This window comes from Amaranthus tricolor, chromosome 17 (genome assembly GCF_026212465.1).
Source record: "Amaranthus tricolor cultivar Red isolate AtriRed21 chromosome 17, ASM2621246v1, whole genome shotgun sequence".
Classification (NCBI taxonomy): domain Eukaryota; kingdom Viridiplantae; phylum Streptophyta; class Magnoliopsida; order Caryophyllales; family Amaranthaceae; genus Amaranthus; species Amaranthus tricolor.
The window spans coordinates 13926274-13942796 of record NC_080063.1 but is presented as its reverse complement, the minus strand read 5'-3'; the positions used below and the strand labels follow the sequence as shown (position 1 = coordinate 13942796).

Below are 16523 nucleotides of genomic sequence, written 5' to 3'. Positions count from 1 at the left end.
AATTTTCAGTTTTGATGGGTTCGCTAAAACCTTCTATGCATGCAAGTTAAGATTCGTCTCTACATGATCGTTTGAGCTTAGCCTACGACCTTTGGCTTTGCATTATTAATGCCCGTTGATTTCCTCTTTTATGTCTTGAAGGATCGGAAATAACATTGAACATGGTTTGACGTTGGAAACACCTGCAAAAGCTTATAACACATGAAATTATATCAATATTGTAAAATCCATAGGAAGCACTACAAAGTATAAACCAAAATATAGGAGAAAAATACATACACAAATACTTCTATGACATAATTAAATGGAATGATATATGCTTCTATGGACAAAATAAGAATTAAAGCATATAAAAATATAGTTTAACACTAAAATTCTATATATGTTCTCACTCAAAATTACCTTGCAAGTTACTTTTTGTTTTTTTTTTATTTTACAAAATATTTTATTTTGAGTTGTCATACTCTTACACATCTATTTTTAACAATAATTTTACATTCTCTCTTCTAATATCATCTCTATAAATTTATTTTTTCGTATTTCTTCAGTTAACTTATTAGTATTTTCATTTATATTAAAAATAACAAATTAACTTCACTATTTTTAAAGAAAATGAAAGTGGGTTAATTTAAAGAATGAATAACAAAGGAGGGGAGGAGAGGAGAAAGAAGTGAACACTCCTACAAACAAAGTGTAAATGCAAAGTGGAAACCCTCCAATGGAAAAATGAAAACATAGGATGGGTTCACACATAAAGATGGAAATAAAAGAATATTTATTAGTTAGGAGTATAAATAAAGAAAAAATAAAAAAAAAAGATTTACCAAAAGTTTTGGACTTTGCTAGTTTGGTGATGCAATAAGGTGAAAAAGAAAAGAGAGTCTAAGTGGGACACAAAAGTTAGGTTTAAAATAAAAACTTAGTGATGTGGGGAGATCTATGTTAAAAAGATTCGACATATAGATTCTTTTAGGTTGCCAAAAGATTCCAAGGTGGGTCTCACTGTTTTGTAGCATTGTAAATGTCCTTTGCATGACGTTCTTACGCATAGAGTGATCATTATGGTCATCGGTTTGATTTTGAGTTAAATGTTTTATATCAGTTTGAAATTAAATTTTGTCTATATTATTTTTTACACAAATTGTAAATCATTTTGAAAGTTGGATCACATTCAATTTGGTAATAACGTCCGATAAATTTCGGGTCATCATGTCTGTTTTAAACACTTCTACCTATGCATAACAAAATATCATTCAACGGTATTAATTATTTTAGTCTATTTTACTTATTTTGGATAAATATGTGAAGGAGATGCACAAACCTTATATGGTGTGGGGTTGTGGACCTTTTGTGGTTAGTTTTTTTAAAGATCATATTGTCATCACTTAACCACCATGTTGGAAGATGGATCTCTTTTTTCTAAATGAATATGGATGGTGGGGTTAAAGCTATCATCATAAATCATAATAATACCCACTTTCTATCACTTCTTTCTTTTCCCAAATAGGGAACTAACTATGGTTGTGTGTTGGAACAACTTTAGGTTTAATTTGTAACCCTCTAGAGTTTTATACCTTCATGCTATGTTATACTAAGAGATTATGTATCATCTATTTTGTAATTATGTCGAACAAAGAAACTCTCGATCATATTATAATTTAATTAAAAATAATGCGAAACAAATGAGATAGAGTTAAGACTACATGTTTTTATTAATAAGGCAATTACGATGTGCATAAATGATACGCTTCATGTGTAGTTATGATTCTTAAATTTTATTTAAATATTTGAAAATATTCAAAATGTATTATAAAATTTTCAAATATATATATATATATATATATATATATATATATATATATATATATATATATATATATATATATATATATATATATTATGTAGAGAAAGCCAATTACGTTAAAAGGAAGACAAAATTAACATAAGATTTTCTTCATTTGGATAGTATATACATGAAAATGGAAGGGTATGCCAATTTCATATCTATTTCTTAATAGTTAGGCTATTTTAGTGTAAAATAACATAAATATGTATTTGCACCACTTAGAAAAAGAATATGAATAAAACTTTATTTTATCGTTAAGTAGTGATAGTAACGACTAAATTGCATCACGTACATGACATTTAACTCTTACCCGTCTATATCGTCAATGTGTATTCCGTTTTTTAATGTTCTTTTTATTTAGAAATTAAAATACTTAAAAGAAGAATGTGATATTCCTGTCGGTTTGAGCTTTAAAAAATAATTGATAGATTACGCATATTAACATGTGCATCTTCTCTTTCATTTGCTAATAACAACTCTGCACTTAAGCGTGTTTGGTGAAGAGCAATAATCTTATGATTTGGAGGCCTCCTGATAAGTATTCTATGGGTGCGCACATAAGAGGCCAAAGTATGCTGAAAAGATTTGTGTTTGTTTGTAAGGCCAATCTACAACATTCATAGGTAGTCACTGATAGTCTGATGGGGTCGAGGTATTATAAGGAATTTAACTTCTATAAAGTTCTTAAAAGATATGTTCAAGATAAAATATATTCATGTACATTCTTATTAGAATCTTCTTAATGTGTAATTTTTTACCATACACTTATATGTTATGGAAGAAGGAGAAGAAGGAACCGAGAAGAAGGTATCAGCAACAACTGGTTTTATTATGGGACAGCTCATGATGTTCATATCGATCTATTATACGCCTCTGCATCTAGCATTGGTGATGCAAATTTAGAGATACTGAGACTAAAAAGTAATTAGAATTTCACATATAGCTTGTTTGGTTATTGGCACTAAATAATGGTATTGAAATGATATGTAGCGTGTAAATTTCATAGAGTGTAACATGTTATTCCTAACTCTTAGTATTTTCTAAGCATACATAGAAATTAATCCTTCAATTTTAAAGCAAAATTCATGAAAAAATTATACATCATATCATATAACTAATATTTTATATATTTTTCTTTTTCCAACAAAAACTAGTAAAAGTCCAAAAGTTTTTGAAAAATAGAACTTATAGAAGTATTAATTAGTGTATACATCAAGATCATAGTGATGTAACAAAGTGTGGCAAGTGGAAATGATGATACATTGAAAAAGATATAAATAATAATTTGAAATAAGCAGGAAAAAATGTGGATATTGATATCATATAGTTTGATAAAAAAGACAATTTCTGATAAAACAAATGTAGGTATGAGAAATAGCCAAATTAAACATATACTTCAAAAATGACTTAATTGCAAATAATCGATGCTAATAGCATCGCAAAAAAGACAAATAGTGACGTTAAAAAGAGTCAGAAACTGACACTTTGACAAATAAAATTGGTGCACAATAGAGAAATAGTGACTAGAAAAAGACATCACAAATGCAAATCATGACGTGAATAAGTGTCGCAAAAAGAAACAAACTGTAATTGTAAAAAGCGTCATAATATGTGTGAATTGTAACGCTTTATAAGTTGTTAGTATAAAACAATGTTGAAATGATGAGGCTTTACTGAAGTGTCATCGTATATTTTGATGCTTTTAAACGTTGTAAAAAGTAAAAAAACTCCGTTACAAAATGCCTTATTTTCTTGTAGTGAGACAAAATCCAAGAAAATTATAAATATTAATTATATGCGTCTAAATCAAGGTGATGAAAGCAAAACCCTCATTTTTAGCTAGAAATATCTCTACCGAATTTCCTAAAGAAGAGAATAATAAATGAAGAGTCCCAGAGGAACAATGTTGGTATAGTACTTCGTTCAGCCTAATAATGTGACTGAAGAATATTTTTGCTAACAAAGCGTAGAAGATTCCCCAAAACGAGTAAAAGTTATTCTTTGTATTCAATGCCCCTCTGCATTGCCAATGAGAAGTTGCCACGCGTAAAGATGTAGATGACAATATAACCCAAGCTCAAATAGGACATTTCATAATATCATTATTCATTAGGGTCTGTAGGCTCCAAGTCAATGATGACATATAAATACTCTATTATTCACCATTTTCAAGGAATCTAATTATCTGCTAAACTTGCAATAGAACTCAACCTCTGTCTGAGCAATATTCATTGAGAATGAAGAACACTTGTTGGTTTCAATCATTTTGCATTAGATAACTTTATTTACTCTTGTAAGAAGACAAAAGTACTAACCAAGGTCATGTCAGAAACAAATTCTAACTAAGTTCCTTCAAATTCAGAGCCACAATGCAGCAAGAATTGCGCTTGCTAGGTACTCTACTTATATTCTCACTAATTTGGGCGTCGGAGTGGTCTGACTGCAAGAAAGACTAGATTGCAAAGACGAGACTCACTTCTAACAATCTATATTGAGACAACCTTATCAATAACAACATATTTCCAAATTAATTTTATTTTAGCACTTTTATATTTTTGTCTTTTAGTATAAATAACAAAATAAAATAATAAAATTTTTATTATAGTCGAGTATTAATTAGTTATTATTTTGGAGAATTGAACACTTTATCCACATGAGTCAGTCCACAGGGGGTCAACTTCAATCAACCACGGAATGTGAATGGGCTGGTATAAGTGAGGGCTTGTAATGGAGGTAATTGGATACAATATAGCCAATTATACCACAAAAGAATCTTTCACAAACCCTACCTCAATATCCCATAATTCACCACACTTCTTACATTGAGTGATTATTAGGCTACCTTGTTATGTTAATTCACAATTTATAAACTCATACAAGATAATGATAAGACTAACTCACTATTTACAATTATTAAAAATCTAATCGGCATTTAGGTTAGTAGATCATTTGTCTTTATATTATTATTTATGTCATTAGAAATTTTGATCTTTTATGATTACTGTCTTGATTGTATTATTACTTTTTAAGGATAATTAATTTATAAATTTATTATATTTGATGTAAACCCAAAAGAGAATAATGAAATTTGAGAGGCTTAATTTGTTGATTACTTTACTAGCAATTGGATGATCATCTTGTGTTCCTTTAGTCATGTTGATGTAGCTATTAATATCACAATGACAATAATTAATGACCTATGTAAATCTATATCAATATTTCTCATATTATTATCTTTTTTAGATAATATTTCTCATATTATTCTAGATCAGCATAAATTATATATGTGGTTGTCGACCGGTCAATATACTTATATAGTTCTTCATTGTTAAAAATAAATCTTTCATTTTTTTTAATTGCGACATCGTTTTATATGAGAGTTTTAAAAATATTAATAAATAATTAATTGTTGAAATTTAAATAATGTATATTACTATCATTTTGTATTTCAATAAGGCATTGCAATTGGTTGGAGATTTTTTGATTAGATAGAAATTTTCATCTTTAAGCTAAGTACACTTTCGACCTATTGTAACCCCACTCACCTCAACATCTTCAATTTAAGATGATGTGAATATGTAAAGTCATGCTAATACAATACGGAATTAATTTAACGATCCCCAATCACAACAAGTGGAATCAAAACATGTATTAGAATTCCAAATTAAAATTCTAAATTCTAAAACTTGATATAAAATAGAATGAGTTTCCAAACATAAACTCAATGTATGCAAATGCAATTCATAAATCATCATAAATACTACTCCTTGAAGAATTACATTTGGAAAAATCTAAACATTAATAATGTAATTTTTATATAAAATACAATATTAAATTAATTTTTATTTATTAACAGTTGTTGATAAAATTAGTTAATTATATTGATTATTTTTCTAATTAACCAAAATTCATTATATTATATCGATTAATTTTTTAAACTTAATTCAAAAATATTAATCACATAGATGGGAATCTAATCCTTTTTAACTAACTAGACTTGCCATCTTATTGTTTTCTACAAAAAAGTTACTAATACAAAATCTGAAAGAAGTAGAATATTATAGCTAGCTTATTTAATACTTATATATATATATATATATATATATATATATATATATATATATATACATATATATATATATATATATATATATATATATATATATATATATATATATATATAATTAAATATTATATCTGAAATATATATTTATGATGAAAAACTTAATGTTTATTATGAAAAATAACTTGATTTATATTAGTGGAAACAAACGTTTGATGCTGACATGTGTATTTTACCCTTAGAAGTTTGTGAGAAAAAAATTAACCTAGAGTAACATGTGTATTTGAAGATAAAAAAGTGGTAATAAATGAAAAGAGAGAATAAATTGTGTGGATGAAACTAAAAAAGAGTTAAAATATATGGATGAGATTAAAAGAAAGTGATGGGTCATTATCCAAAAATAAAAATGATGCAAATTAAGTGAGACGGACAAAAATAGAAAATGCTTTAAATTCGATGGGACGTAGGGAGTATAATATATATAACTATCCTAGACAATATGAGTACTTGATTATATTTCTAATATATATTGTTAAGAAACCATAAATCTACGATTGGATTTGCCCTAATAGTTTTCACATAAAATTTAAAAAAATCTTGTCAATTGAATCAACTTTTGAGGCATTCCATGAGACCAAAAATACAATGAAAGTAACATCATAATCAAAAGAAACACAAAAAGAAGTTGAAAAAAAATACATAATTATAAATTCCATAGACTCTTAGCTTCTTGGATTGAATGCAAGTGTGTGTTTTAGACCCACTAAATAGTAAATATGCAAGTTGCATTTGTGGAAACTCTTAAAAATGAAGCTAAAGTCCAAAGTGCTTGGCTACATTATTACTCCATTGTTTTTGGTGTTTCTTAGCATGATGACAAACTTATTCTTGTCCCTTCACATAAATATTAATCTTAGCCTTTAAATAAATATAAATACTTCATAAAAGATCCTTATTTCATATTGTGCACTTTTGAATCTTTTAGTATATGAAGCACCCAATTTACTCGGTAGGCCATCCCATCTTCTAAATTACATTTGCATGCATGTGCTTGTTTTAGACTTTCATTATAGAGAAAAGGTAAAATACTATTTTTATTTCTCTATTAATAAAAATAATTATCAGTACATTTTAAATATGGTGTTTATAATTAAGCTACAATATAAATGTATAATATCATAATTAAACAAAAATGGATTAAAAAAATATTTGACTACCCAGTGGAAAAAATAATAATTCAAGGTTACTACGTGGAATTTTTTGAACAATAAATATTTTAAATTTTATAGAGTAATATAAAAATTCAATCAACAATTAAAAATACTTAAATAATTTATTTTTTTATATTTTTAACAAATATATTATTTATAGGAATATATATCAATGTATATTTGAGATTGTTTAAAATTAATGTTATGAGCAAGATTTCACTAAATTGTTCAAAACAGACTTGACAATTTAATATTTTTCCCACCTTGTAACCGAACTTGGCATTAACCGAACTTTAAAATGATTTGTAAATTACATAAAATTAGTATGGACATACAAGACACCCGAATAAAAATATATCAAACCGACCCGAAACAGCTGACTCAAAATCGACCGATAACTCGAATAAACATTTCTAATCATCCCTCTATCCATGTCGACCCTCTTGCTCTGAGAACCCTCTATCATTGTATGAAACGCCTTTTGGGGTGACTGGAACATCGGCTACCAAAAGAATGACAGAATGCGCAAGTAGGAGTGTCAACGGGTTAAAGTTGTGAGATTTATCGTAATTGTATGTACGTAATCATAATTCACTTGAACATTCAGTATGCTAATACAGTTTGCTTCCTTGCAACTTCCTACAAGTCCTTGTATGGATTAGAGTAGATTGTTGACTTTCTTTCTTAGAAATTCTGTTTGATTATTATAAGAAATGAGTTTAGGGACCCTAAACGAGGTAAAACTAAGTAAGCTATATTAGGCGTTATTTATTAAGTTTATAAAATGGTATATATTATTTTCTTTTTTGATGTGAATAAATCACACGTGAATAATAATTGACACCTTAATACCCTCCTTACGTGTTAATCATCTACACAATCTTTATATTTTCTCCCTATTGTTTATTCACTATTAGAGATGAAACATTTACGATTTAATTTGTTTGGATAATAATATAGTATGAAAAAGATAGGAAGAGAAGAGAAGAGTGGAAAGGGAAAGGGAAAGGAAGAGGAGACAAAAATAAGAAAAATTTATGTTGTTTGTTTTGGAGAGAAGGAAGAAAAATTGAACTGAAAACTCATTTTTTTTTACAATAGTTTCACTTCCGAAAAACTTTGTCCATAACAAAATTTAGAAACTATTTCTTTTAATTTCAATTCACTTATCTTTTCGGATTCTTTTCTTCCAAAATTATTATTTAGATAGAAAAAATATATCCTTCTAAATTTCTTCCATTTATTTTTCTTTAATTCTCTAGATATCCCAACAAAATGTGAGTGACATAGTTGAATGGACTTCATTAGACGTTAAATATCACATGAATATATATGCGACAAAAGTATACTGTAGTATGAGTTATTAATGCAAGTTGATTAATTATATATTACGTCCTTCATTATTGTAAAACTCATGGAGCTTAAAATTTCATATTAATTCATTTTTATTAAGTTAAAAGTTAGATCAAACAATTTTGATGTAGCAAATAGAAGTTAATTATTTAAACATAATTCAGAATCAAATTGTTATTTATTATCTACCATAAATAAAGTAATGCATGTGTATGAATCATCTTGAACATGTAATAATTATCTTTTTATGGTATATATAAAGTTAATTTGCAAATTTAACATTTAAATTAATTGATCTATACATAGATTTTGTCCAAAATGAAGGAAATTAGCCTAGTTTGATCATCAAGTTAATTACTATATATAAATGGAATGAATTATAATGATAAAATACATTGGATTATTTTCAATGGTCATAGTATTTTGATAGAAAGCAACTATAATCTATATTTGAATATGATTAGTTTAATATTATATTATAATCGGGTCATATGAGGTTACACATATAAGTAATCGATTGGATATATATTTACACCAAGAACATAAGATGTTCATTGGATACTTAGTATGAGGAGTTATACATAGATTGATTATTTGTTTAATTGAATTAAAGCATGTATTGATTCATCATAAGTGTTACTTGAAATCTAAGGAGTTACTAGTGATTTAATTGTGTGTTTTGATTAGGAATTATAACAAACTTATTGTGTATATATATAGATGTACTTTGTTCATCCTTTACATAAGCTTTATCATTTCTAGTATTCACTATACACTCATACTTTTCACTTAAAATATAAAGAAAAGAGATTTTCTTATTCTGTACTAGCATGCGTAGTGATCCGTTCGATACTTGTGGATCAACATTAGAAGAACGACATTTAACGTTCTATTCTCTCTATTTCGGTGTATTAATTTTATAATCAATTATATAACGAGAAATTCACGCATCAAGGGTATGATATTTTTCTATATTTAATAATTCATTGATATTTTTCTATATTTAATAATTCATATTATGATAATATGCATATAGTCTTGTTTAGATGTTAAGAAATAGTTTCTTGCAATTCCGCTTTATGCATCTAGATTCGTACGTGAAAAAACATTATTAATGTCCTTAAAATGTGTTAGACAATATTTTATGATTTTATGGACATCAATTGCGTTTCATTGAGACTAATGTATTCCTTATCTAATTTCAGTAAAATAATAATACTATACCTAATAATGCATTGATCAGTATCTATTTTATTAGTAAAATATTTTATGTAATAATAATCAGTAAAACATTTTAGATGATAATAGTTATTAATATTTTATCAATTGACTAAAAATTAATGACATGTAATTTATTTTATTATTTATACATTTTGGTACTCTTATAATAGTCTCTATATTATAATCACATCATAGCAATTTTGTAAGGGAATGATTGGTTTAATAATAAAATAAAATAAAATGTTTAAATTGTGTCGATGATATTAAAAGAGAGAAATATTACACATTTTTGGAACCATTTTCAATGAAGATAATGTAACAATTGAGACAAGTAAAAAATATATCAAATTATTTTCATCAATATATTTAATTAAAACAATTAAAATTATAAAACAATTAGATTAAAATATACTAGTAGCTAGTAATAAAAGTAAAACTGAAAGAGAAAAGTACTTGATAAGCATCATCACGTGGCCATTTTTACCAACTAGACAGCAATAGATACCGAAACAATTGAAAAAGATTTTTAATTATTGAATACACCGTTGAGTTTCACACGCCCAATACTTATGTGTTTCACGATTCACACACGTTTTAAAGAGATGCAACTACTCCTTTATACCTCCATATATATATATATATATATATATATATACTCCCTCATATTTATCCTAATTGTCTTATTTAGTTTTTTACACTTACCGAGGTAATTTTTTAACTTTTAATATCTCAAATTATTCTTAATTAAAAATTATAAAAAGTTGATATTAATAATCCTTATATTAAGACGACTCAACTATATTTTAATTTATAGATTAAGAGTAAAATACAAATTAAGACTGATAAGTGAATAATGCCCAAAAATAAATGGGACAATTAGGATGAATAGGAGGGAGTATATATTAGCAGAAAAATGTGTGAAAGTGTAAAATGAAAGAAATGAAAAAGCAAAAATTAAATTTTATTTAATTGGAAAACAAATACAGTACTACTTATCAGAAGATATTGAGTTTGATTCTCACGTAATCATTTCTCTTCCCTTGTACTATACAATTATCCTTTTTTTCACGTAATCTAATTACTGATTCAACTAAATCTATTATTAGACATAATAAAAAAGTATAGATAATTATAATATTAATAAAATTTATATTGATATTTAGTGATAAAAATCAAATGAAATTTCATAGATGAACTTTTTTTATTTGTGAATTATTTATTAGTGAAATTTTCTTCCACAAATTCTATGATAAAGGAGGGGATGTGAAATGTGGCATATGAATTTGTCACATGACAAGATATCCGAGTTTGAAAATAAAATAAAAGGGTATTTTTATGGATTCCAAATACGTAGAGTATCCTTTAAGAGATACTTGATTTGGCAGTACAAGACAAAATTAAGCTTCTTTTGCTTCTCCATTTCTAGTATTAAATACAAATTATTAATGTAAACAATAATATTAGGTGATCATCATGATCATGATCTTACATCAATCAAACCCAAATTTCTCTTCTTCCTCCATCTATTCTATGGCGTCAGCCTCTAGTATATTGAACCACTAAAAATTGAACCAACAATCTCATCACTATTTTTAAATGTGAATTTCTATTCCCCATATCATTAATTTTCCGTAAACTATGGATTAATTCATGGTTGTTTAATTTCAAACACTAAAGATAGGCATAGAAAAGAAAATGACCGGAGAAAAGAGCAGGCCACACACAAGAGTGATAGTGGATCTAAGATCTTATCAAAAAAAGTGGTATATAATCTAATTAAGACAAGATTCGATTCTCTTGTAGTTTCAAATTTTATATTTTGAGAATTTTTCAATTTGCATTTTAGCTGAAGTTGTGATAGAAATTCAATTCTCACGATCAATAAAAAAGATTAATTTCCCTTTCCTTAGTTAATTCTAATGTCTTACGCTCATATTATAAAATAATACTTTCTCATATTCTACTCAAATGTGGCATTTTCTTTTTTAGCATATTCACATCAAATATTTCAACTTCTTATTTGATAATCTTTTCCTTTTACTTAAACTCTCATAAGTCATAAGATTTAATTATTTACACAATTATCATTAAATTATAATTTGCTCAATTTTTTAAAATTAATGTCAAAATAAATGAGAAATTTGATTAGAATAATATAAGAATATCAAATACTTAAGGGTATAAATTATTTTTGGAAAATTTAAAGATCAAACAAGAAAATCTAGTCAAACCAACAAATCTACTCATAGAATTTATTCACTTAATTTTTCTTTTTTTTTTTCCTAGAATTCTCTCAAATAATTAGAATAAGAATCTAAATGGGGTGGGATGATGAGGTGGGGTTTGAACAATTGAGCAGATCCACATGAAATAGGAATAGTCAATAATCCCATTTTCATGCATTGATTGAACTTAAAAAGAAAGATACCAAAACCCAACACCCAACACCCAACACTTAACACCACCATTATTATTCAAGATCCTACTCACAATTTATCACCAAACACGTCCTCTAATCAATTATCATTCATCATCCACACTTCTCACTTCTCACTTCTCTTCTATTTATATAATACCTAAACAATTTTGATTTATTTAACCAAAAATTAACATCAATAATCCTGATATTTCACTCATTCACCACGAATAATCTCATTTTTTGAATTATTTCCCAATAATTTAACATTTATCGTATATTTTTCCGCAATATATCATGACACTAATAATATGAAATAATAGGATATGATGCCACTACACTAAAACATAAGTCGAATTAGTCACAATAAACAAAGAGTAAATGTTGAATTAACTAAGAGTAAATGTTGAATGATTAGAAAGATGAGATTACTTAAAAAACGTAAATTATTAACATTAATTTTTCCTTTTAATTAATTATTAAAAACACTTCACTTTAATGAACACTATAATTATTTTCATTATATTATCATATCATATATATTATTACACTCTTTTTTCCATCTTCAAATTACAAAATATATTTTCTTCTTGATCTTAATTCCAAATCAATAAAAACAACAAATTAAAATTACATTTTAATTCTCTTATTAATAATTATTATTTCCCCTACTAGCTCATCATCAATCATCATCGTACTTCCTAAAAATAGTATATTAATAATATTGAAAGGAAATTTTTTCCTTTTTTATTTTATTATTTGCAATTTCATACCAATTATATAATTAGTCCCATCCGGAAAAACATTTAGAAACGAAGGAAGTAATTAATATAAAATTATTAATATTAATTATTTATTATACCCAAACGGGGAGAGAAAGAGCACCAACATCAACAAGTAAAGGGACAAGTTTATTACTAAGATGAAGTGCCACGAGGCTTTCTAAACCACCGACACGTGTCCCACCGATAAACAAAGCCGGAGCTTCACCGGAATCTTGATCGGAGTTAGGTGGAATAGCCGTGATCTCATCCTCATCAAGCTCAATAACTGTAGGATGAACTCCAATCGTGTGAAGGAGATTCCTCATGACATGGCACATGCAACAAGATGGACGGCTGAAAATGACAACAGGATTCTCAGTTATTAACCGTTGGATCCTAACTTCAGCTGATTCTGATACATCGATGGCTAAAGGTGATGTGTTACTTGATGTAGTCAATTCTAGCCTTACTGGGTGTTGAACTCCTTGCATGATTTATTTATGATTTTTGATTTATTTTTGGGGGAATTAATTAAAGATGGGTTTAATGTCAATGGAATGGGATTAAAAGAAGGAGGATGGAAAATGGAAAGAGAGAGGGTTTTATATATATAATAGTTCTAGAATTTAATGGGAGTTGGGATGGTGGGGAATTGCTTGCTTGCTTGCATCATACCGCAATTACATTTTTTTTTTCTTTTTTTATTTCACTCTAAAATAATGTTTGGGGTAGTTGTTTTCAATCAGTGGTCTACTCCCTTGTCCTGATTTATTAGAAGCAATGAGAAAACTTGTGATTTTTAAGAAAAAAAAAAAATTACTCATAATAGATAAAGAAAGAAAATAAATTATGTTGATAAAATTAAAAGAATGTTAAAATGTATGAATAAAATTAAAAGAAAATAGAGGACGGAATAATACAAAATGGGTGGGGTAAACTAAAATGACAATTGATTAAAATAAATGAGACGGAGAGAGTACATAATTTGTGTTATTGTTAAATTATACAAAGATTAAAAATTTTTGGGTATGATGGGTTAAAGTCATGAAATATTTAGAATAAATGAGAAAATATAAATAGTAAAAATGATGGGGTTATGTTTGAAAATAAAAATGTGATCAAATAGGTTGTTGGGTGCTTAAAGCATGTGATGCTAATTCGTTGGCAAATTAGCTTGGTTTAAATATTTTGTTACTATTAACTAATTATTTTACAATAAGTTGCTTCTATCAATGTATTTAAAATCAATTTAGTTAAAAGATTAATCCAATTAATTATCGGCTATTAATTATTAATTGTTTGCTAAACATTTCTTATAATTTTCAAATGGGGTATTTGGTTGATAGTACTAAACTACTAATAATAAATGATGAAATGAAATAAATTTAGTTTTATTTTTAATAAAATGTGTTATATTATTTTCATTGTAATGGATCTCTTACCTTCAAAAATGCATATTTTTTCATAATTTTTCATAATTTTTTAACAACTTATTCATATGATAGTGGATGGAAAAGTATTAATTTTACAACGAAAAGATTAATTAAAGTAAGAGATGTTTGATCATAATGAAATCTTTTCAAGTAATTTTTCTATCTAATTAACATTAAATAATTTTAAATATTAGTAATGATATTCATAAACGTCATTTTGAGTTTTTATTATAATTTGTTTGAATTGAAAGAAATTAAGAAAAAAAAAGAGAAAATAAATAAAGTGATTGGATTTACCTTCATTTAGATAGAATATAAAGATGGGATGAAAATGAAAAGGAGAATTAATCACACCAGTCAAAACACGTGACTATGGTCAAACTGTTATAATACTCCCTTGTCTATGATTATTTAGCAATAGATTTTGACATAATAATTAATAATATTGAGAAGATTAAATTATATGAATTGAATTAAAATTGATTAAAAAAATAAGAGAAATTTTGTATAAAAATCTAAGAAATTAATGAAAACATTTTTAATAATTTATATTGCAAAGTTAAATTAACTATAAATTTCTTGCATCAATTTTTAACTTTAATTTGATTCTTTTCTTAAAAAAACTCTAATATGATTGTGTGTTGGATCGATTGATGATTAATTTTTAGATCATTATTCACTAACTAACTTTTCACCTTTTTATCTTCCTCTTTTTTTAATCTTTTTTAATCTTTTCTCCTCCTTTACTTTTTGGATGGCTTTCACCTTGCATCATCCTCTACCTTATTTCTCATGATTATTCCATTATTGATGATTTTATAAACGTTAAAATCATTAATTTCAATGATAGTTTTGATTATTTTGTTTAATAATTTTATCTATTATTATTATTATTATTATTATTATTATTATTATTAAAGAAATTTTATGTGATAACTTTGAACTTTCGGCTTTTTCACGTGGTAGAAAAATATTTTTTTAAATCTACGTGGTGACTTTGATCTTTCAACTTTTCCAAATGGTTGAAAAAAGAGAAGTTTTTTTAAACTTTATGATTTTTACCCAACATAATGACATTTCTTTCAAAAAAAACATCGTGATCATCCTAATTGACCACATATTTCGAAATCTAGTCGAAATAAGTACTTAATTTAACCAAAAATTTAACATTTTTTCTACTACATGAAAAACTTGATAATTCAAAGTTACCACACAGATTTAAAAAACATTTGTAAAAACGCCAAAAACTCAGAGTTACCACATCAAACTTTTCTTATATTATTGTTATATGAATTCTTTAGGATAATTTAATCTAATTTGATATGACATTGTCTAATTTTAATAAAAATAAGTAATAAGGTTAAAAAAAGCTAACTCTAAGTGAGGCATACATCTATTACATATGCTATGACCTCATTGGAATAAAAGCTAGCTATTAACGTACAACAAGGAGTATAAATTCAATTCTCGCTTTAAAATGTCTATTTTTTGTCATAAGCTTAAAATAAATTGGGTCGACTCTAATAAATGAAATTTAACAAAATTGCATAACTAAGTTGTAACAAATCATTCTTTATTCTTTCATGTAGGGATGGTTAGAGAATCCGAGTGACATGTAAGGGTATAGAAATTAATCCTTTTTTACATAAAAAATCTTGAGCACTATCAAAAAATAAAAACAAATTCATTCTCAAATTCCAAACCTTTATTAATAAAATATTAACGGTTATTTATGAGGTTAATAAATCACCCTTATGTGGTTAAATGTGATAGGGTGAGAATTTTATTATTTTAATTTATCTTTTTTAATTTTACTTATTTTAATATTATTTTTTTTTATGGTGATTTACAGATTAAATTTTTATAATAATGCTTCTCTATCAATACATAAATGCATACTCAATATATTATTCGCACTTTAAAATATTATCATTAATTAGATAGAGCTAGTCATATAATATAGTTTCTATCTTTTGAAATACTCGCTACATTACTATTATTGATATCGTTCAGACTTATTTTATGTATTGTGTTTAATATGTAAGAATAAATATAGGCAAGTTGTATCTTGTTTGAATCGCGTATTCACATACTTTCATAATATTAACGTTTTTATAATTTTTAAATGTGCATAGTTCAATATATAAATGATTAAAATAATACTTAATTGCATAAAAAGTTAAATGTAACAATGTTATTGGAACGAAGAAGTACTC

General features: G+C 26.2%; 1 protein-coding gene across 1 annotated transcript; it reads right to left on the bottom strand.

Annotated features, from left to right (window-relative positions):
* Positions 1-12556: 12556 nt before the first annotated feature.
* LOC130804540 (glutaredoxin-C6-like) lies at positions 12557-13615 on the bottom strand. Its single transcript, XM_057669008.1, has one exon. The coding sequence runs from the start codon at positions 13363-13365 to the stop codon at positions 12967-12969; it is 399 nt and encodes a 132-aa protein (XP_057524991.1). The 5' UTR covers positions 13366-13615; the 3' UTR covers positions 12557-12966.
* Positions 13616-16523: the final 2908 nt, after the last annotated feature.

Excerpts from the sequence above, each read along its gene's own strand:
- LOC130804540 (XM_057669008.1), bottom strand. The coding sequence starts at position 13,365 with ATGCAAGGAGTTCAACACCCAGTAAGGCTAGAATTGACTACATCAAGT.